A 22,391-nucleotide genomic window follows, 5' to 3' on the forward strand; every position below is an offset into this window, starting at 1 on the left:
CCAAAGCATGGCTTCTGATTGGCTGCAGGAAGCTCCTGCAGCCAATCAGAAGCTGCGGAAGCCCCGGTGGACTTTTGGCTTCCTAAAATAGTTCTGATAGCAGAGGTGCTGAATTTTATCCATCAAGAAATTTAAGAAATCTGCATAGCTTGGGCATTAAGACCCTTTGATAACCCCAGTCATAAAGACTTCACTTTGGATCCTTACGCACATCTGGTGGCCAAGCTGTTTGGCTGCTTTGCATTAACACCCTGGGCAAAGCAGTTAGGAAGAGTCAATCTGTGTTCTCTGTGCCCTCATGTCACACTTAAACAGCATTTCACTTCGAAAATAAACCTCCCCCCCCCCCGTCCAAGTGTTGTGCGAGTAGTTTATGTTAGAAAAAGGAATGCTAACTGGCCCAAGAGGCCAGAATAGAGGAATCTAAGCAACAACCTGACAGCTAAGCAGCCTTGCAGGACAGGATCCCTGGAGCTTGGGCTGCAGGACTCATGTTTCCACTGTTGTCGTAGTGTCTGGATTTGCCCTGGGTGAGAAACGGGCTTGTTGACTCTGCAGCATGGGAAAGCGCCTATCACCGATTGACTGCAGAGATGGCTTAGCCAGCCGTTCCCCGTCTCCAGCCTTCCCAAGTGTTATGAAAAGAGTTTTTAAAAAATGTTTGGCTTGGCCCCTCTGCCACACAATAAATTGTTATCTGAAACAATAGAGAACAAAGGAGGGGGGGAAAGTCATAAATACATATCAGGAAATGCAAAGCCCCATTTTGGTGCGTGGAGCCGCAAGGGCATTGGGTTTCATTGACTCGAGTCTCTGTGGAAAGCAGTCTGCCCCACAGGAAGGCCCTGCATTCCTGTCCTTTCCGTGAACTTGCCTGAAAGGAATACAGGAGTTATTGGGTAATCAAGGCTTGTCAGCACCTTGGTTATGCAGCATGGTTCAATCCGATAATGTGAATGGAACCAGTAATAGCGCTGATGAAAAGCACGCTGGTTTGAAAAGGGCCTTGAATGATTTTTTTGTTCATTTTCTGTTTACATGTAATGTGTTATTGATGTCATTACCTTTATAACACAGCTGCTTGTTTCATAGAAAAACTGGGAATTAGTCACTATTTTTTAAAAAAGAGAGAGGGAGAGGAAAGAGAGAGAGAGAGAGAGGGAATGAGAAGCGGGATGGGGCGGGGGTGGGAGAAAGAAAGAAAGAAAGAAAGAAAGAAAGAAAGAAAGAAAGAAAGAAAGAAAGAAACCCTGTTACGTGAAGAAAATTGCATTCGAATGCCGCAACTGAAACATATTGATTTTCTGGCACAGACTTTTTAGATTAAAAATGCCAATGCTAAATCCTTTCATGACCTATGGTTCATATGAAGTTCACGTGTCATTTACTATTATTCTGGAAAAAAGCAGAATCTTTAATGAAAACATGGTTGGGAGGAAAGTCTTGACTTGCTAGCATTTGCATGCCATTGTCATAATGCAGGGCTGAGGGCTGAACGAGCTGCTGCTGCTGCGTCTCAAAATACTTTGTTTTAAAATGCAGCCCATTCGTCTTTTTTTTAATTGCTTGTGTGTCTTTCTTTTATTTCCCGCTTGATCTTTAGACCTCTTAATTTTTCTCACTTCATTCAGCTCTTGTTCATTGATTGCGTTAAACAGGGAGGAACACACTGCCCCCCTTTGCTTGCACCAAGCTGGTAACTCTTGATTTTATTTTATGTATAATTTTGATCTGTGGCACAGAAGAAGATCTCACATTTGTAGAGATGCTTGGTGTCATATTAGACGCTTTATCATTATTTTCGGCAACTTACATACCAGTTCGTTATTTCTTTTTAAAGCCCACTAGAATGTTTGGTGTGTACATGTTTGAGAGCAAATTCTGTTTTTGTAAAAGCCTAGGAAAGCCAATTGGATGTTTACTATCTTCAGATGGTCCATATGTGTGTGTATGTGCACATAGGTCTTCAACTCATATGAAAAGCGTTCTGTAGTCCTGGGGTATTCCAGTATGCATAAAGATCTCTGTACAAGCAAATACAGTGGTACATTGGTTCTCAAACAACTTGGAACCCAAACACTGCAAACCCGGAAGTAAGTGTTCCGGTTTGCGAACTTTTTTTGGAAGCTGAACGTGCTCCGTTTTGAGTGCCACACTTCTGTTTTGAGTGTTACGCTAACGATTTGAGTGTTATGCTTCCGATTTGAGTGCCACACTTCCGTTTTGAGTGTTACACTGAGGTCTGTCTGTTTTTGCTATTTATTTTGCGTTTTTGTTTTTGCGTCTCTGTTTTTGTGGCTGTGTGGAACCGATTGATGGATTGATTGTGTGACTGCAGTACAGTACATGGTTTATTGCTTTCGTTTTATGGATCAGTGGTCTCGTTAGATAGTAAAATTCATGTTAAATTGCTGTTTTAGGGGTTGTTTTTAAAAGTCTGGAATGGATTAATCTATTTTGCATTACTTTCTTTCTTTTTTTTTAAAAAAAATATTTTATTAAATTTTCTTTCCAACAGTTAGAAATTTACAGAATAAAGAATAAAGAATGAAGATAAAAAAAGAAAGAGATACATAGAAACCAACTTTCCAAAATACTTTTGCCATTCCAACTGGACTTCCCCACATCTTCCGAACCCTGCGTTCTTTGCAATTAAAACATCAGCAATTTGTTACTATTTTGCATTACTTTCTATGGGAAAGCACGCCTTGGTTTTGGAATGCTTTGGTTTTAGAATGGACTTCCGGAACAGACTGTATGCATATATTCTATCTTCTATGATTAGGGGATCACCTGCATGTGTGCATTGGGACCCTCATCTGCACACTCATTGTGGAAGTTTGTCTTCAGTTAAAGCTTTAGTGGCTAAGATCAACTGCTTGCTTCATATTATGTCTCCCAGGAGTGACCTGTATCAGATTTTGCTGTGTTATCATAGTCATACACAGTGACTCTGAAATCATTTATCTAAAAGTTGGTTATCCAAATATCCCGATTAGCCTAATTAACAGCGTATGTAATTGCATAGCTTCAGAACAGAGTAACACATCTGAAAACAGTAATGCTCAAGTATCTGAACTTTTGCTTATGCAAATAAAACATAAATTTGCCTTCTAGTTTTGGATTACAGCTATCAGAAAATTTTGTAAGTGTTTGGACCATTTTAGCTAAAAGTTGGTGATATTTAAATGTAGGTTTTGTCCCAGAGCACGTACTTTAAAGAGAGACATAGTTTGATACATATATCCAAACTGTCTAGAACAGTTATACCAAATATTTTAATGAGCAGTCAACTAGTTTGCAAGGGGTTATTATTTTGTTGTTGTTTCAACATTCTAAACATTTTTCCTCTTTTGACAGGGGTTTTATGAATGCTCTTGCCCTCCAGTCAAATATTGGTTTCTGGTTTTTGAGCATTCTTCCAGTGCTCACATTTCTGAAGTTAAGCCTAGGAATTCTATATTGATAAGACTGCAGCCTGGAGTCGATAAAATGAATGTGATGTCAAACATGCTACATTATCTTCCCAATATAAGTGGGTAATATGCCAATAAGGAAAGATAGGATGATGAGGCAATGCCTTTTTAAACAGAGAGAGGAAAATTTCTAGCATAATCCTTTTACTTTCTTTTAAGTCGGATCAATTTTCACTTTGCTCAGATTGCTAATTGCTCTTTAAACCAAATGGATGACGTTTTGCTCCATTACCATAAAATAAATATGGAGATCTTCCAAACTGAATTTAATTTGTTATTTTACCTTCACCCTGGCCCGATGCTGAAAAGTCACTGACAATACTCCCATAGGATATAGGCCAGGGACAAGTAAAATGAGTCAGGAAGTCAAATAAATACTTGTAAATATGGATGGAGACTGTTTTCAGAAAGTCTCTTACCCAGCTCATACGCTGTTTACTTCAACATCTTACGTCCTATTGAAATGTAGACAAGAGAATTGATGTGGATGATACTCCTGAGTGATACTGACCAATGATCAATGGCCTATGTCAGCTGTTTTCGTTGTTCGGAGATCTGACTCCTCCTTACTTCCCACCCACCTGTTCTCTTGTTCCACAACAGAGAGACAGCATGGCATAGTAACCAAATGTGCCATGAATATGGAAGTAGAGGGCGGGATTTAATAGAGACCTCCCGAAACCTGGAACAGGCACTGGCCAATGGTTTTCAAAGTGTGAAACAGGTTTCCCTAAAGCAGTGTGAGCAGTTGTTAGGACAGCCCAAGTTCCTTTCCAAGCTCCATTCCATGGACAGGTTTTGATGCAGCTTTAATGTACTATTTGCATGATTTTAGATCAGGAGATAGGTGCAGGCTACTGGTTTGTCGAGCCCAGCGTTGCTTACTCTGACTTGGCAGCAGCTATCCAGGATTTTTCCTTTCATCTGTTTCCAAAGGATTGAACCTGCTCCCCACTATGGAACCTTTATCCACTCCATTAACTATATGCTGTTGTTTTGACTGACAGCAATGAGACCAAGAACTTTATTCAGGTGTTGTTCTTCTCCTTAGTGGTTGCATAAACAAGGTTGCAAATCACTTGGGGAACCTCAGCTAGCACACCAGGTTCCCTTCATTTGCCCTTCAGTGCATGGAGGGTGGCAGGGCAGGGCTGCTTCCAACAAATTAAAAAACAGTAAGATACCAGACATTAAGAACTTCCTTATACAGGGCTGACTTCATATGTCTTCTAAATGTTATATAGTTACTCATCTCCTTGACATCTGATGGGAGGGCGTTCCACAGGGCGGGTGCCACTACCAAGAAGGCCCTCTGCCTGGTTCCCTATAGCTTTACTTCTCGTAGTGAGGAAACCGCCAGAAGGCCCTCAGAGCTGGATCCCAGTGTCCGGGCTGAACAATGGGGATGGAGATGCTCCTTCAGGTATGCAGGGCCAAAGCCGTTTAGGGCTCTAAAGGTGAGTACAAAGACTTTGAATTATACTCGGAAACATACTGGAAATCAGTATAGATCCTTTAGGGCCAGTGTTATATTGTCCCAGTGGCCATTCCCAGGATGCAGTGGAGTAGACCTAAATAGTGTATCCTTGCTCTCCCCATGCTTTTCTAATTGTGTGATGAAAAGAATGCCTGAATAGATACAATGGTTAGTGAAATCTCCTGCAATTTGCCTCTTTTTAACATTATTGGCAGCCTTTTCTTTTCAGTCCAGTCCATGCATATCAAAGTTTCCCATTTTTGCTTTCCTTTCTTACCATGGGAAAGTTTAAGCAGTTTTGTTTTTTCGATTATTTTATCCATTTCAGTGTGTGTGTGTGTGTGTGTGTGTGTGTGAGAGAGAGAGAGAGAGAGAGAGAGAGAGAGAGAGCGCAAATCCTTCTTAGGACACTTCTGTGAAATTGATAAATTGCTGATGTGTTGGTAGTAGAAGAGAATAAGCTAAATTCATAGGGATTAAAAATGGTCTCAGTGTGGAAAGTAAGTGTAGATAAAACATTAGCAACACATCACTGGGTTGTGTTCCAATGGAAAATTTCTTCTGAAATGTTTGGGTTTAACACTAATTAGGAGTCCCTCCCCTTCTTTCCATCTAGCTGTGTTTAAGTCTAACTGTTGAGGATATTGGACACAGGAGAGATAAATATTACAAGTTTGTTTCCCTGTAAATCTCTGCTATGATTTCAAACTTTTGTACTGTATGATTTGACAAGGAAAGAGGAAGAAACTATATTCCTTTGGGAAGGAGCGTTTCTGCATTTTCAGCTAAACTAAAGCTTGCCCTTCTCACCTGGAAATGCGATTGAATTTGAATTGAGAGCAGCTGGTTCCAGGTCATGAGTCAGAGCAAACATGATCAGGAAGGACCTAGATTTGGAGAAAGTACCAACTGCTTAGAAGTTTGGATGGTGATTTGTTTATGTAGAAGAAATGGGTTCATGGTCAGAGTGCAGGGCAAGGTGTTGCACCACGCATGAGGGAATAAATTTGTCATGTGGTTCTACGGTTCACAACACAGGACAAAATACAGAAGCTCTTGTGGAGTCAAGAAGGGAGGGTGGAATTTTCACCATTTTAGCTCTGGGCATTCTACACCCTTGTGCAAATTAATTGAAACAAACAATGTAGTTTATTGTACAAAACTCACATATACATGTACAAAACTCACATATACATGTACAAAACTCACCTATACGTACATTAGTAATGGATATGACCTCTGCTATTTTTAAGCAGCATTTGAACACAGTTTGGCATGGAGTCTACTAGTTTCAAACAGTCACTGTTGATTTTCGGATCCCTGTACCACACTTGAATCAGCGCCTGAATGAGCTTCTCCATAGTTGTACACTCTACAGCACAGAGGCGACTTTTGCATATAGCCCACAAATTCTCAATGGGATTTACATCTGGGGAATTCCCTGGCCAATCAAGTACTTGTATTTGCTGCTCTGTCATGAATTTCTTCACCACTTTAGACAGGGGGCTAGGTCCTGCTGCAATATCCCAGTAGTGTCAGGATATCTCTTTTCCAGCTCTGGAATAAACTCTCTTTCGTAGAACCTCAATATATTGTGGTGAGCGCATCATTCCTTCTATTGGCTGCAGGCTTCCAGCACCCTAATGGTCAACTGACTTTCCCTGTTTGTTTTGAGTACAGGATTACAAGTAAGATAGAAAACATGCTTTGTTTCAATTAATTTGCACAAGGGTGTAGATTTAGCCTGTGGTTTTCTTATCAGTGTATGTGTGTCAGAATGTTTTTTTAGGAAAGAAAAGGTGAAATGCGAACTAGGTACTGGTTTAAATATCCAGCAGAAATTTGGCAGGCATCCTTGCTTTTGACTTTCAGGCATCTTTTGGAAGATCTTTTTATGCTGAGGGACCTTTGCAGCTGTTTTAATAGCCAGCCACTTTTAGAATTATTAGCATTGTTTATAATGGTGTTTTATAGTCATACACCATTCCGATATTTTATGATACGATGGTACAGAAATACTTTTATAAACAAACAAACTCTGAAGAAGAGTTTGATTAACATCAGGAGGTGAAGATTGTATTTGATAAGTTTTTCTTGAAAACCTGCCAATGGTGTGCAGTTTTTCTTTCAAGGACATCTCCATGATAACTAGTCAGTTTCTTGCACGGTGCTCCTCCAACTAGCACCCAGTTGTTGTTGCTTTGTAAAAGCTTTTTATTATTAAATCATATTATAATGTATACAAAACAGAGCGAACAATTATAACAGATAAAAATTAAAAGGTTTTTTATAGGTTTTTTAACAAACCTATAAAACGGGCATGTAGAGTTAAAATCACAAAGTCCAAGTAAACACTCAACAATATCAGATTATTAAGTAATTGCAGATTTGCCAGGGTTGTAACGAAGGTTGTCTTGAAAAGGATGGTTCCGCTGTATATGTCATAAAAGGTAAAGAACCCCTGGGCGGTTAAGTCCAGTCAAAGGCGACTATGGGCTCATCTTGCTTTTAGGCCGAGGGAGCTGGTGTTTGTCCACAGACAGCTTTCCGGGTCATGTGGCCAGCATGACTAAACCACTTCTGGGGCAACAGAACACTGTGACGGAAACCAGAGCACACAGAAATGCTGTTCACCTTCCTGCCACAGCAGTACCTATTCATCTATTTGCACTGGTGTGCTTTCAAATTGCTAGGTTGGCAGGAGCTGGGACAGAGCAACGGAGCACACTCCATTGCGGGGATTCAAACCGCCGACCTTCTGATCGGCAAGCCCAGGAGGCTCAGTGGTTTAGACCACAGCCCCACCCTCTGTATATGTCATAAAAGAATGCCAGATCATATAAAAAGTGTCTGGATGTTCTAGTCCTTCGCGGAATCTCAAAATGTGCATAATTTTATCCCTTATAACTATATTCCAGTGTGTGGAACCAAGTGTCCAGTGTTAGATTTTGGGCTGTTTTCCATTGAGTTGCAATTACTAGTTGTGCTGCTAAGATCATTTATAGGACCAATTCTTTTGACAATATATTATCAGCATCATAAAAAATATCTAGTGACATTAATTTTGGACAAACTAGCACCCAGTTAGATTCCACAGAGGTTGATAAAATTTCCTGGTGCCTGAACTGCCACATGAAAAATCTCTCATAGCTAGGGTGGCCATGTGTCCTACTTTGTAGAGGACAGTTCTCCAGTGAATGAGGTCATCTGTTTGAAGGGCTGTCCTGTCCAATCCTGGTTTAAAAATGAAGAACCAAAAGAAGAGGGATTAAGGGCTGGGAAGTTGATAGTCAACAGTGAGCAACATGAAAGCGACTGAGAGTCTTCTTCACCACAATGGTGAGATGTATTGTATTTCTACTCAAAGTAATTCTTTTAAAATTTGCAGCTAGGCATGTAAATTGGCATCTACACATTTTTGTGAATCAATTCTCTGTTGCCCTTTTTTGGGGGTGATGCATAAGCAGCAACCCTACTTGTAGCTGCAACAGAGAATATGGCAGCGAGAGGAAATGCTGTATCTTCTCTGCGAATAAGAAAACCTACCTAATTTGTATTTAAGGTCTTGAGGGAAATGATCTAATAAACTTAACCTATCAGTTGCAGTTGCTATTTGAAGACTCATCAAGAGCAAGAAGATTGATAGTAATGAAAAGTGGTACTTCCTGTGTCTCCAAAAAGGAAATGAGCAATTCTGGCAATTGCCAGTCAGCCCTAAGCCTAATATCCGTGACTTGCAAAATAATGAGACTTGTAGGGAGAGAAGAATAGGCTAATGGCTCCATAACTTATGTTCAGCGTGGCTTTGCAGCAAACAAATCACGCTAGATAAACTTGATTGTTTGGATTATCTAATTAGTGGTGAAGGACAAAATGGTGGAAATACTGCATCTGGACTGTTAAGAAACCATTTGTGATAGCGGTTCGTAAGGAGAGGAAACATAAACGAAAGAGGATGGTCTTTTAAGGGTAGGCAAGTAAGGTTTGTGCTATTTAATTTATTTGATGCTTTAAAAGTGAAAGCCATAAGATGCTGGGTGGAGATTTCTATCCATATTTCACAGATCAGCTGGTTTGTGTCCAGGATAGGACCACAATAATATAGATCTCTGACAAATTGACTGATCAGGGCTTACAAAAGCAAGTACTGTTTTCATCTGCATTCACTCAGCAGCTGGTTCCATTGTCCCGACATTTCCCTAACTGTTCATTTCTGCATTATATTTAACCATTCACATGATGTAAAATTCACTTCCAAGAATACAGCGCAAGTTTAGCATGCGTTACTGTGTTACTTGCAAACAGAATATTTTCCTGGAAGCAAATAACATGGAAATGAGCACTAAAGTTGCCACATATTCTGCTGTTTTTCTGGGAGTGGCTTTTACATTATGTGAAAGCTCAAATATAATGTAGAAATTAACAGTTAGGGATACACCTGGGGGAACTGTTTTGTGGATTCAGCCTTAGATGATAAAGAATTGCCAAAACTTTCCACTTTCATTACTAGTATTGTTCCACTAGCCAAGTAGTGATGCCCACCAATTTGTATAGCTTTAAAAGAGGATTAGAAAAATTCATGGAGGATAAAGTTGCATACCGTCCAACGTTTCTATGATGAAAATAGGGCTCTCCTATTTGATGATGATGCAGGAGGCAGTGGAAGACAGGAGTGCCTGGCGTGCTCTGGCCCATGGGGTCACGAAGAGTTGGACACGACTAAACAACAACAATTTGATGATGAGGATGATGATGATGATACCCCACCCATCTGACTGGGTTGCCCCATCCACTCTGGATGGCTTCCAACATATATAAAAACACAATAAAACATTACATATTGAAAAACTTCCCTATACAGAGCTGCTTTCAGAGGTCTTCCCAAGGTTGTGTTACTGATCTCCTTGGCTTGGCCAATGAAAATAGGGATGTCCTAAGGAAAAGCGGGACATTCCAGGATCAAATCAGAAACCAGGACGGCTTCTGTAAATCTGAAACTGTTCCTGGAAAATAGGGACACTTAGAAGGTCTGAAACTGCCATTGGCTCCTCGCCATCTTGGCTACATTCTGCCTCCACTGTCAGAGGCATGCTGTCTTATCAGTTGCTGGGAGCTGCAGGTAGGAAGAGTGCTGTTGTACTCGAGGGTCAGCTTGCAAACTTCCTGTAGGCATCTGGTTGGCCTCTGGGACTAGATACTGTTCTAGATGGGCCTTTGGCTTGATCCTGCAGGCTCTTCTTAATAATGTCAGAACCAATATAACATTATTGCTTAGCCCTATCTCGTGTGCCACCTTGCTTCTGTTCTTAGCACAGGTGACCTAGTCTCTAAACAATTTGACGGGCAATTTTAGCTTCCCACTTAACATAAGCATTCCTGCTTGTGGCTTTCAGCGCTAAGCAAGCGTCATAGAAATGAGAATACAACAATTGCCTTTGGCTGTTCCATGCGCATGGCAAGCAATTCTAGCTTTCAGTTGATGTTCTAGGCTCTCTGTCGTGTATAACTGCTTGCCTGCTGTCCCTCATATTAAATGTATCTACTCATGTGGTTGTGTTGTGTGAAGGTAGGTGTTGCCTTCAAAGCTCACTGAAATGACCAACCCAGTTTCTTTAATTATACACAAGTCTACATAACTCAGTTGTACTAAGGGAGTAATCCATGAGATTTTGTCTTTGTGCAAGGATCCACAGTTCCAGACTTTGGCGTAGAAAAAAAAATCATTGGCTTAAGACTGTTGTGTTGCTTTGTCTGATGTGACATTTATATGGTATCGTGGTTCACCAGGACACAGACTATAAGATGTAATTGGAATAAGAATCATTTGCACTCACTGATGACTTATTTCTGCATTGCTGGTATACTAGGCTCACATTGAGTGGCATAAAGTATGTGTTTTTTATGGGCACACTTTACAATACATTTATCACAAAGTTTGCTGTTGACTACAAGATCTTCCTTTTACGAATATCATGTACACTGCAAACCGAATGAAGACCCTGCTGTGGTGGTTAAGGATGCTGTAATTTGTAGTCCTCACTGTGGTCTCAGTTCTGTTCATGGCAGGGTGTGACTACTATTTGCATAAGAGGAAAGCTCTTCTGGGCTTTTCAGCAATACAAATTGAGGGGCAGACTCCCTTTCCAGATAAAAACTGTTGCAAGGAGCAAAGGGTTAACTCCCCTGTCTGCCACGTATCAGGGTCCCGATTTGGGGCCACCACCAAACTGGCTACTGGTGGAAAGAGAAATCCTGTACTTAAAGGCAAACCATGAGATGAACTTAATGTGTTGTTTTGGCCCCTGGAGCACTTTGGGAATGATATTTTGAAACGCCAAGAAGTTGAGATAAGAGGAAATTATGTTCTTCCTTTCTGTCTGTTCCCTTCACTCATCAGCTTCCTGTTTTCTGAATGCAGAGGTACTGGATCATGGCCAAAAGGTGCAATCCGGCTCCATTAAAGCCAGCTGGGACTTTGCCACCAAGCACATGGATTTTAAAAAATGGTTAAAAATAAAAGGTAAGCTGCTAGGAAGAGCAAATGTGCAGCTTGAAGAAACTAGAGCTTCTGTAAGATAACCAGTTATATACAAAGCAGAAGGAAATAGTAAATCCAGAGCAGAAGGGGTATTTGGTGGTTGTCCTTCAAAGATGTTTTTAATCACAGTTTCCTTTTTAAAGCGGGATTCATTTTGTCTACATACATTAAATAGTTCTTGCAAAATCTAAGTGAATAATTTAGATATATTTTAAGCAAATTTCCTAGGAAAGGTTGCACTGCTTCTCTGCTGTTTGTTTATTGGATTCAGATTATAGCACATTCTGAATTTCATTTTAAAATTCACCACTGTCCATTCTGCCAGTGCAATTTTAGGTTAACTATATTTTATCCGCAGTTGCTATATTTGGTTCTCGAGTTATTATTGCAGTTCCTTGGGGTATATTTAAATCCACCTTATTGTAATAGATTATGGAATAGAGTGTCTAATATGTCTAATGTAGAATAAATGACTATAATGATTTATGATGCAGCACTTCACTTTTATTGAACATAAGGATCATTGTACTAAAATGGATGGTGTATTGCTGCTTTAGCATAAAATACTGAATAACATATTCAAGAAAATGAATGGATTGGCCAGTTCATAATACTCTGCCCCTTCAGCTGAGAGGTCTTTAATAAGCAAGAGTGTCATTACACTTGAAAATGTATGTGTCGGTGATTCATAATCTAGAACAATGACAGTGATCGGCTGAAGCACATATTAAAGTCTGGGCTTAAAAGGAAATGCACTGTGCTTTGATCTCTGCGCAATGGCTGCTTTTGTTCCACTTTACAATTTTGCGTCAGTAGCTGTAGCAGGAATAAGTATGTTGGAATTTGGAAATATATACGTATCTTTAGATTGTCTCTTGGTGATAAGGCTTTTGAAGATGGAGAGCATTTTTCTTTCTGCTAACACTTTGCATATGATGATACAGAAGTGCGTTCTCCTTACAGACTTTCATTACCCCTGTACATGCACCTTTGATGGAAACGTATTTGCACCTCATTTTTTAATCAGCGGAAGCTCTGTCAGAGCACATTCTTGCTCCTGTTCATTTCCAGGCTTAGCTTCTGGAGATTGTTGAGAGGTGCAGAGTAAAAATTTTTTTTGGCCTTTTTGTTTACAAATGGATTCTTTGTTTACTTATTTAAAAGGCTGGCATTTTGCATTACAGTGGTACCTCGGGTTAAGTACTTAATTCGTTCCGGAGGTCCATACTTAACCTGAAACTGTTCTTAACCTGAAGCACCACTTTAGCTAATGGGGCCTCCTGCTGCTGCTGCGCCGCCAGAGCACAATTTCTGTTCTTATCCTGAAGCAAAGTTCTTAACCTGAAGCACTATTTCTGGGTTAGTGGAGTCTGTAACCTGAAGTGTATGTAACCTGAAGCATATGTAACCTGAGGTACCACTGTATATCCCACTTGGGGACTCTCAAAGTGGCTTACGAAAGTTGGAATGCACCATGCAGTGTCGGATTTACGTGTAAGCTAAGCAAGCTACAGCTTTGGGGCCCTCTCTTGGGGGCCCCAAAAAAAATTAAAGGAAAAAAAACTGGATGTACATTTCCAAAATATAAGATAAAAAACAAATAAAATAAAACCTACTTACAGCAACAATGTTTTGTGTTGTGTAGGCTCCTATGATGTAAGTCATGGGCCCTGCCTGCTAGCCTGCTCCCTAAAATATCACTAGTTTTCTCATTTCTATATATATAGGGTGCCTACATTCTGCATATGCAAATGGCTTTAGATACCTATTAGGTCCATAAATAACCATAAAAAGCATATATTATTCAACACAAAAAAACAGCGACAATTTGTTGTTGACAAAGGACAGCTGGACGTATAAAGGGCCCCATTACCTTCAGGAGCTTAGGGCCTCATCAGACCTAAATCCGGCCCTGACCATGCAATCACATTCAAAAAGATTTGTGCATATTAATCGGGATTGGTATGGTTCTAGGTTTATCCAGGCAACTTTCTTCTTCTTCTTATCCTTTGTCTACCTTGGTGCCCCCCACTGAGGAACCCTGGAGCTAGTGGGGCTTAGCAGCTGAATCCCATGATGGAACCATGGCCATGCAATACAGTTAAAGCACTCTTATACAACTTTAACAGTCATCCTGGGAGATGTAGTTTGTTTTGAGTGCCAGGAACTGTAGCTATGTGAGGGGTGTCCCAATAACTCTGTAGTTCTCAGGATTCTTTCAGGGAAGGTCATTCTGTTCTGCTTCCAGAATATAGTACAAGTTTAGCACCATGATATTTGCTTCCAGGAAAAAAATCTGTTTGCAAGTACCACAGAAATGAATGCTAAGCTTGCACTATATTCTTCTATATTCCTGGAAGTGAATTTTACATCATGTGAAAGTTTCCATATCAACCTGAAATTTAAAACACACACACACATTATTTCAACACATTTTATCACAAATTTTACTTACTTTTAAGTTTTACTCTAAAATACACATTTTTTAGCATGCATTTTTGTTTGAAATACACATTGTGGTGCATTTCCGTGCCAAGAATTGTACAGTGGACGCTCCCGCACAGATCACGTTTCCAAACCGCAGCACGCGTGGGTCGAGATTCGGTGCTTCTGCGCATGTGCAAAGCATGATTTAGTGCTTCTGCGCATGCATGAGCGCTGAAACCCGGAAGTAACCCATTCCGGTACTTCCGGGTTTGGCGCAGTGCGCAACCCGAAAACACGCAACCTGAAGCGTCTGTAACCCAAGGTATGACTATATTATGGAATTCAGAGAAGTGTGGAAACTGAGGATCGCCTGTGTCTTTAGAGCCATGTCAAGTCATTTCACTTAAATGCCGACTGAATGCCTTGAGCATCCCTGCCTGCCAGTCAGAGTAGACAATGCTGAGTGAGATGGACCAAGGCAGCTTTGCATGTTCCATATATGGCTCTAGCAGGAAGGAAAGCTAATTGTTTTGTCCTGTAAAGTCTGATTTAGGAAAGCTGCAATTATGAGAAAAAGGAAGGTCGTGTATATACCATTTGTCTTTCCAGTCATGGATTTCATTAGGTCCAGCAGTCCAGACCTATTAATACGTTATATATATAATCTAGGCAAACTAATGCCATTACTATCCTTCAATGACAGAGATCCTCTGCTTTTTCTCAACTGGGTTGCTTTGATCACAAACAAGAGGGCCTTAAAAACTTTCTGCTCCAGCCATGATACTAAGTTTCTTGGATGCCTGGGGCATAGTTTTATTCTTTTCCCAACAAATTACCTCTCTGGGTGGTAGCGTAGCATTGCAGCACCTGTTGCCGGATTTCTTTTGTTTGCTTTTCGACTTCAGCACCTCATCTCTTTTTCTGCCCGTCATCTGTTCGCTTACTCTTTTGATTGTCAACCAATCTCAGCAAAACAAATTAGATTATCGTAATGACTGCAGTTTGGCTGTATCTGATTAGGTTTCAATGTCAGCCGAATTTAATCCTGGTGAATTTAATTTTGATGTTTGATTAGCCTCATCCTGAAGCTCATCCTTGTTTTGAAAACATGTAATGTGCTTTAAGAGTCGAGCTGTTACAGAGATAGTTTCCTGCATTACTTCTGATCCTCTGGCATACTGGAGATGTTTGTGTCTACCCCCCCCCCTTTGATTTTTTACTTTCCTAGTCTTATCACTTCTCTGGTCATTGTAGACATAGTGCACCAAAATTAAGGCCTTTTAAATTTAGGGCACAGTGAAACACATACTTAATCTCTTGCTCTTAAATAAACAGGACTTGATTCTGCTTAATTTTAGACCATGTCTTTTTATATTCACATTTTGTTGATTGCATTTAGTAAATTTGAAAAGTTTGGTGTGCATATTTCTCTCTGACAGAAGTATTTAATAGAGGGAACCTCTGGCTTAGGGATCTATCAATTTGGCAAAAGTTGTGCCTTCTTTGTGGCCTTTTTGGTGCAAAAAAAGGTCATTTTTACTCAACCAGGCTTTTAAAATCCATGATCTTGAAACCGTTTCATGTTTTTAGTTACATTTGGGTTTAGATCACTCTGTTGGAAATTTTTAATGCTGCAGCTGTTTTTTTTATGATATTTTAAATATTGTATTTTTTTATCTGTGAGCCAACCAAGAAATTACATTATTGGGGGACAATTTATAAATGCTCTAGTCTAGATAAATAAAATATGAGGTGGCTACAGCTGACTGTTTAACCAATGGCTGTTTCAGTACTCATGAAACTGCACAAAGAAGCTGGCCATCTGTTGTGACTGTCCACGCAATGAGAAATATTTTACCACCCTTCTGCCTCCCTGCATTGCTGATTTGTTGCAGGGGCGTGGTATATTTTTTTTCCTCAATATATGGCTGGATGTCACAGAGAACTGGCTTCCTGTGTGGTTACATGCACACTGTCTTTAACAGGCATAGGTTACGTGGTAATCCTCAGCCATCCACCGTCTCCTTCAAATCTGTGCCAAGGCCACAAGCCAAATCTTAGGGGCATTTTGTGTGATGGTCTAAAAATTGCCCCAGTCATGAAATTATCCAGACGATTTTGCATAGTAATTACTGTATTGAAAGCAAGCAATAGATTTTTAAAAACCCAAAACAAGCAAAGAAACAAACCGAAGTTGCAGTCATGTGTAATGCCCACACTTTACTGAGTTTCAGTTATTCCATAATCCAACGTCTGTCATTTCCCCCAATTATCTTCATTTCACAGTTTCTGTAATGGAGCATTCTAGCAGACAATTGAGAAGACCAGCACTTCTAAAAGCATGTTTAGCTTTGTGGGTAATGTTGTTGTGAAAATGGCTTTTCCTTTTAATTATACATTTTGCCATCTGAGTTGGCTCATTGGGACCATGTTTGTACACTGAAGAAGTTTTATGAATAATATTGTTACAGTGGTTTTCATGCTTGGTCACAATATTTGGTTTCATTAACCTTTTTGTTTTTTTTTTAATACTTTGGAGTGTTTGTAGATAACTTGATTTCTGTCCTGGCCTACTGATGCAAGGAGGCTTCCATTGCTGGAGCTCCCTGCAGTTCATTCTTTAACTGATACCCGCCTGACATCCCTTAGACTGCCTGTTTGAGATGATCTGTGGACTCAAGTCCTGAAATCTGAGCCTGCGGCTTAGTGGTTATGCACCATACCCTGGGACTTACTCTGGAAATCTGTCTACTGGGCCCTAAGCAAGCATAGCTTTCACCTAATCCAGAGTGAGTCCACATTTATTACAGGAGCAACTATAAAAATAGTGTAATCTGAATATCCACATAGTCCTTTGCAAAGTACCATTTTAGCTGATAGTCAATTGAACTTCTTGTTTCCTGTATTAAATTGTCAACACAACACATTTTTTATTTGGTGGCTAATTATCAGCTATCTGTGTTCTCATGCGGAATATCTTCCAATTCAGCAAGTTGAGTTTGGAATTTCAATACTTGAGCCCTATTCAGGTACAGTGGTACCTTGGTTCTCAAACGCCTTGGTACTCAAACAACTTGGAACCCAAACACTTCAAACCCAGAAGTAAGTGTTCCGGTTTGCAAACTTCTTTCGGAAGCTGAACGTGCTCCGTTTTGAATGTTACGCTTCCAGTTTGAGTGCCACATTTTCATTTTGAGTATTACGCTGAGGTCTGTCTGTTTTTGCTATTTATTTTGTGGTTTTGTGGCTTTTTTTTTGTTTTTGTGACTGTGGAACTCAGTTCAGCTACTGATTGATTGATTGATTGATTGATTGATAGTGTGTGTGACTGCAGTACATTGTTTTTTGCTTTCATTTTATGGATCAATGGTCTCGTTAGATAGTAAAATTCATGTTAAATTGCTGTTTTAGGGGTTGTTTTTAAAAGTATGGAATGGATTAATTCATTTTGCATTACTTTCTATGGGAAAATGTGCCTTGGTTTTGGAATGCTTTGGTTTTGGAACGGACTTCCAGAACGGATTAAGTTTGAGAACCAAGATATCACTGTATTCAAAAGAATCCCTTTTAGCTTAAACTGGTGAGGGGGCACCCATGTGCTGGGCATACCCACCAAACCACAACCTTTCCATATTAACCAGAGAGATGGGAAGGATTCCCAGTGTTGCACCACAGAAGAATCCAACACAGTAGTTGAGCCAGCAGAAACTTGTTGTGCAACAGAATGCACAATCTATTGTGCAACCAAGTTGCCAGCAACCTGCTTTTGCATTCTCTTGCACAACAACGTTTCCCTGGCATGAAACATTTTGCCAGTGGTACAAGTATACTGTTAAGTGACTTTAATTTAATGCTACATTGGCTACGAGCCAAAGTGTGTTATTTAAAACTTCTGATTTATTGGAGTATGGTTTTGTCAAATTTCACAATAAAGCACTTGCACGTATTCATTGCTTTTTTAAAATTAAAAATGGGGGTTTAGTAGACTTGCATGCCACATTAGAACAGTTCTATACTTGAAGGATCTTGGAACACTTAGAAGGTAACAAATGTACAATGTTTACCCTGTTTCAGTTGTACAGTGTGCTAGATCACCTCAGGACCTGTTCAGATACAACTAGTACCATGTCCTCTGACAAAGGGCCCATCTGCACTATGTAGCAGTATCATTCCACTTTAAACAGTCATGGCTTCCCTTAAAGAATCCTGGGAATTGTAATTTGTTAAGGGAGCTGAGAATTGCTAGGAGACCCCTGTTTCCCTTGCTGAGCTATAATTCACAGATTGTTTTAATAATTAATCCCTCTTCCCAGAGAGCTCCAGGAATTGTAGCTGTGTGAAGGGAATAGGGCTTGCCAAACAACTCTCAGCACCCCTAATCACGACTCTTTAAAGTGGTATGGTACTACTTTAAACATATAGTGCAGATGAGACCTTACATGCTTCCACCTTGCCTCCCCTCGCCTTTATTTGTAAAAGGCAACTTCTGAGCCAGGAAATTGCAAAATGGCACTGTTACTTGAATACAGGATTCCCCTTATCCCAAATATTTAATCCACAAGACAGTGTGTTCAATACTCGGCATAAAGAAGGTTTCATATTCAAATAACCATGGGATCTCCTAGGTCAGATATTGCTACTGTTGTTTAGGAGAGCAAAGAGGAATTCTGCAAAAGCCCAGTTTCATTGCCTCTACCAACATACCAGGAGAATAATTCCGAGATAGGCTCCCAAATGCTGCTAATGCTTTTTTTCAGGTGCAAGAATAACTTTTTTGAAAATAAGGTTTTGCTGATTGTAAGTACCGTCTATTGAAAGTTGATAAATCAGAGCAGTTACTGTCATGGCTCTTCTTTTTAATACCTTCTTCTTTTCCCTTTTATCCACCTTGACAGTTTCCTTTGATGGTAGTTCTATTTTCCCAGTTTCCAAAGCTCATAATCTCCCAGTCTTCTTTGAGTCTGAGCCTCCTTTAGAAACCTATGTTAATCAGATTATTTATGAAACAGTCTTAGTATCATCTTGGTAATCTTGCCTGGTTTTACGTGACCTATTCTATCATGTTAGGGAGCTGGGTGTTGTGTGGTGTGTGTGTGTGTGTGTGTGTAGCTAGACAAATAGATAAAACACATCACATATATTCTGGTAACCATAACTTATAGCTCATATCTCATCTATAGTTTATATTTGACTTTTCTTGCCTGAATTCTCCTCATAACCAGAACCTCTAAACACCTTTGCTCCTATGCTGAGAGAATTCAGTGGTGTGAAATAAGAGATTTTCAGAACCTGTCACATTCGACTTTCATCCTTTCATTAGAATGACACTCAAGATTATAGCTTCAGTCCAAAGAACCACATATTCTGCTGAATCCCATTGTTGACTGTGGAAAGCAAAGATGCTCCCCGCCCTCCAAAAAAACCCCAGCCTATTCCAAGAAGAAAGTCCTGGGGGCTGGCTTTGTGATACCCATTCTATAGATATTGGCTTATCCAAAAAAGAAAGGAAGAAAAAGCTTCGCTTTCCATCCAGAGACGATGACAAACAGGCCCCTGCTTGATAGATGGATTCGTTATCACCTCCTAATTACAAGCAGATTTCCAGGTGTGCTCTCTACATTATAAATGAAAGCTGCCTAGTGTTATACAATACTGGCCTGAGGGTCAACCATAAGGGATCTGTTCCTTCTCTTCTGTCATTGGACCATATTATTTAGCTGAGGTTTCAACAGATAACCTTTGAAGGCCTGCCTGACTAATCGCCTGGTAAATGCTGACTGTTATGAGGTTTTTTTGTCTCCTAATATAGAAAGGAACTCGGGGGGGGGGGGGGGAGACCCGCAGTGTGTTAGGCACTTCACTGTCGGGTTTTTCAGAATACCTAGCTCCGTCCTTCGGAAGGGAAAAACCAGCTTTATGGAGGTCAGCTATACTGCTGCAGCCTGGAAGTCCGTTTTTGCCGAAAATCATTCATGTGCACAACCCCTGATATAAACTAAAAGAGCTATTATGTCATACATCCCAGAAGACAAGCGTGTTGTATCGCAGACCACTGTTCTGGTTTGAAATCCGGAAAACCCTGATGGGTCATGCCAGTAGCTCATTTAGTCCATCATCCTGTTCTCACAGTGGCCAATCAGATGCTCATGGAAGGCTGCAAACAAGACCCGAGTGCAACAGTATATTCTCCCTTCCTATGGTTTCCAGCATCTGGTATTTGAAGCATACTTCTTTGGACCATGGAGGCAGAGTTTTTAAGGTTTGGTGTGAAGATGTCGGCTGCCAAAACATGTCCTTTTATGGACTGGTCCAGGCTGGGGGTATATGGAGATGTCCAGGGTGCTATTGAAGCTTTGCCTCTCACCTCTGTACGGCTGAGGCAGTTGCTCAAATAAGAACACCTAGAAGCTGTTTTGGAAGGGATGAGGGCAAGTAAATTTTCTATTATTATTATTATTATTTGAATTTATATACTGCCAGGCCATAGCACCAACTATTTAGCACCCTGAAAGTATGTGAGGATGGGGCTAAGCCCCCCCCCCTCAATTTTGAGGGCCCAGGCCACACTGGGCCTCCCTGCAGTGGCGACAGGTCTCTTCTGGCCTCACAGCCTCTTCCTAATGCACGTGACATCACACGTTTGTGTTGAACGTGTGATGTCAGAAACATGTGACGAGCCCCATGTCGGGCGAAACTTGGCACCTCTGGGCCATGCTACTTAAGGAGCCATCTTCATCCACACCAGCCTGCTCACATTGTGAGATCACCAATGGAGACCCTGCTCACCTGCTGACCTCCTGAGAACAATCAGATTGATGGGCACCTTTTTTGCAACACCCCTCCATCCCAGGATTGCACTCAAACTTGGGATCTATTGGCCCTTGTCTTCACAGGACTTTAGGAAACCATTAAAGCCTCTGTTTGTCTCTTTAACTTTATTTTCACCTGTTGTTCTTGTGGTTTTTTTAATGGCTTGTGACTTTTAGCTGTATTTTTGTATTGCATTTTAGTATTTATAGGCTGGATGGTTGTTTTATTGAAATCATCAGCTTTTATTCATCAGTAGTGTGGGTTTTTGTATGTTACTTTTACTCTGTTACCTGCCTCGATGCTATCCTTAAAGGCAGCCTGAAATAATAATGCTTAAATATTTAAAATTCCCTGTCCATTTCTAGAGAGGAGTTGCTGTGTGGCTAGTCGTGTGTCCTCTTGAGTATACAGCTATGTATATTGAAATTACTGAAATAAGCTGTTCTTAACTTCAGTGAACCAGATAGGATCCCACGCACCCCCTCAGTAGTTTAATATTACTGAGATTCATGTTAATTATTCCTCGTTTTCTTTTATAACCTGCTATGGCAGTTATTTACTTTATGTCACAGAGGAAGTTGCAAGCAGGTGATTAATAACCTGCCTAAGTATTACTTTTCCTCTTGCTGCCTTGTCAAGAAATAATGTGACCTGCAGATGTTTAGAGAAACCCATACATTTTATTAATGACAGCTGCTGTTGCAACATGCTCAATGAAAGCCAGCTTATCAACCATCGCAGAAACAAGAACATTTTGTGGTTTTGTTTTGCTTTTGTATTTGGGTGCTTGTCTTTGTTTTGAGTCAAGTGTACTGAAAGCTCCAGAGGAGCAGCAGTAGTGCAGATGCTTTTTAGAGAGCCTGGAAGGCAAGTAAAGAATCAGGTTTGATGAAGTAAGAAACTAAGAACGCAAAAGTTGAACTTTGATTTGGCTTTACATATACAGAATAGTTTGGCCATGTTTACATGTCACACTAAGCTAAAGCATGGTTTAGTGCCAAAGTGCTAGTTTTGCAACAGATTTGCTCTTCCCTAGACTTGTTTTAAGGACACAGGTGGCACTGTGGTCTAAACCACTGAGCCTCTTGGGCTTGCCGATCAGAAGGTCGGCGGTTCAAATCCCCGTGACGGGGTGAGCTCCCGTTGCTCGGTCCCTGCTCCTGCCCACCTAGCAGTTCGAAAGCACGTCAAGTGCAAGTAGATAAATAGGTACCACTCCGGCGGGAAGGTCAACAGCGTTTCCGTGCGCTGCTCTGGTTTGCCAGAAGCAGTTTAGTCATGCTGGCTACATGACCCGGAAGCTGTCTGCAGACAAACGCTAGCTCCCTAGGCCAGTAAAGTGAGATGAGTGCTGCAACCCCAGAGTCGTCCGCGACTGGACTTAACGGTCGGGGTCCCCTTACCTTAGACTTGTTTTAGGTCACTGCACAAAGTCCAAGCCCACGATTATGGCTAAGGTATCTTCTCCTTAACCCCAATCTGTAGCCAAGATTTGTCTTATACTTACAGGTTTGTGGTTAAGGAGGAGAGACTTTAACCATGACCCCAGGTTTCGGTGACACCCTAAACCAAACTTTGACTTAGCTGCCATCCCACACTGACTTTAAAAGCCCAGGAAGGAGGAAGAGGCTGTAGCTTTCTCTCTGGTAGCCAGCAGGTTCAC

General features: G+C 40.7%; 1 protein-coding gene across 6 annotated transcripts in view; it reads left to right on the top strand.

Annotated features, from left to right (window-relative positions):
- Positions 1-22,391, top strand: part of RARB (retinoic acid receptor beta) — a 342,084-nt gene that overhangs the window by 193,113 nt on the left and 126,580 nt on the right. For 5 of the 6 annotated variants that reach the window (XM_077916295.1, XM_077916294.1, XM_077916297.1 and 2 more), the window contains one exon: positions 11,351-11,473. The exons of the other annotated variant lie outside the window; for it this stretch is intronic. In XM_077916295.1, the coding sequence (XP_077772421.1) occupies positions 11,351-11,473 (123 nt within the window). The remainder of the gene's footprint in view (positions 1-11,350; positions 11,474-22,391) is intronic. 6 annotated transcript variants of the gene reach the window in all.

Source organism: Podarcis muralis, chromosome 12 (assembly GCF_964188315.1).
Source record: "Podarcis muralis chromosome 12, rPodMur119.hap1.1, whole genome shotgun sequence".
NCBI lineage: Eukaryota > Metazoa > Chordata > Lepidosauria > Squamata > Lacertidae > Podarcis > Podarcis muralis.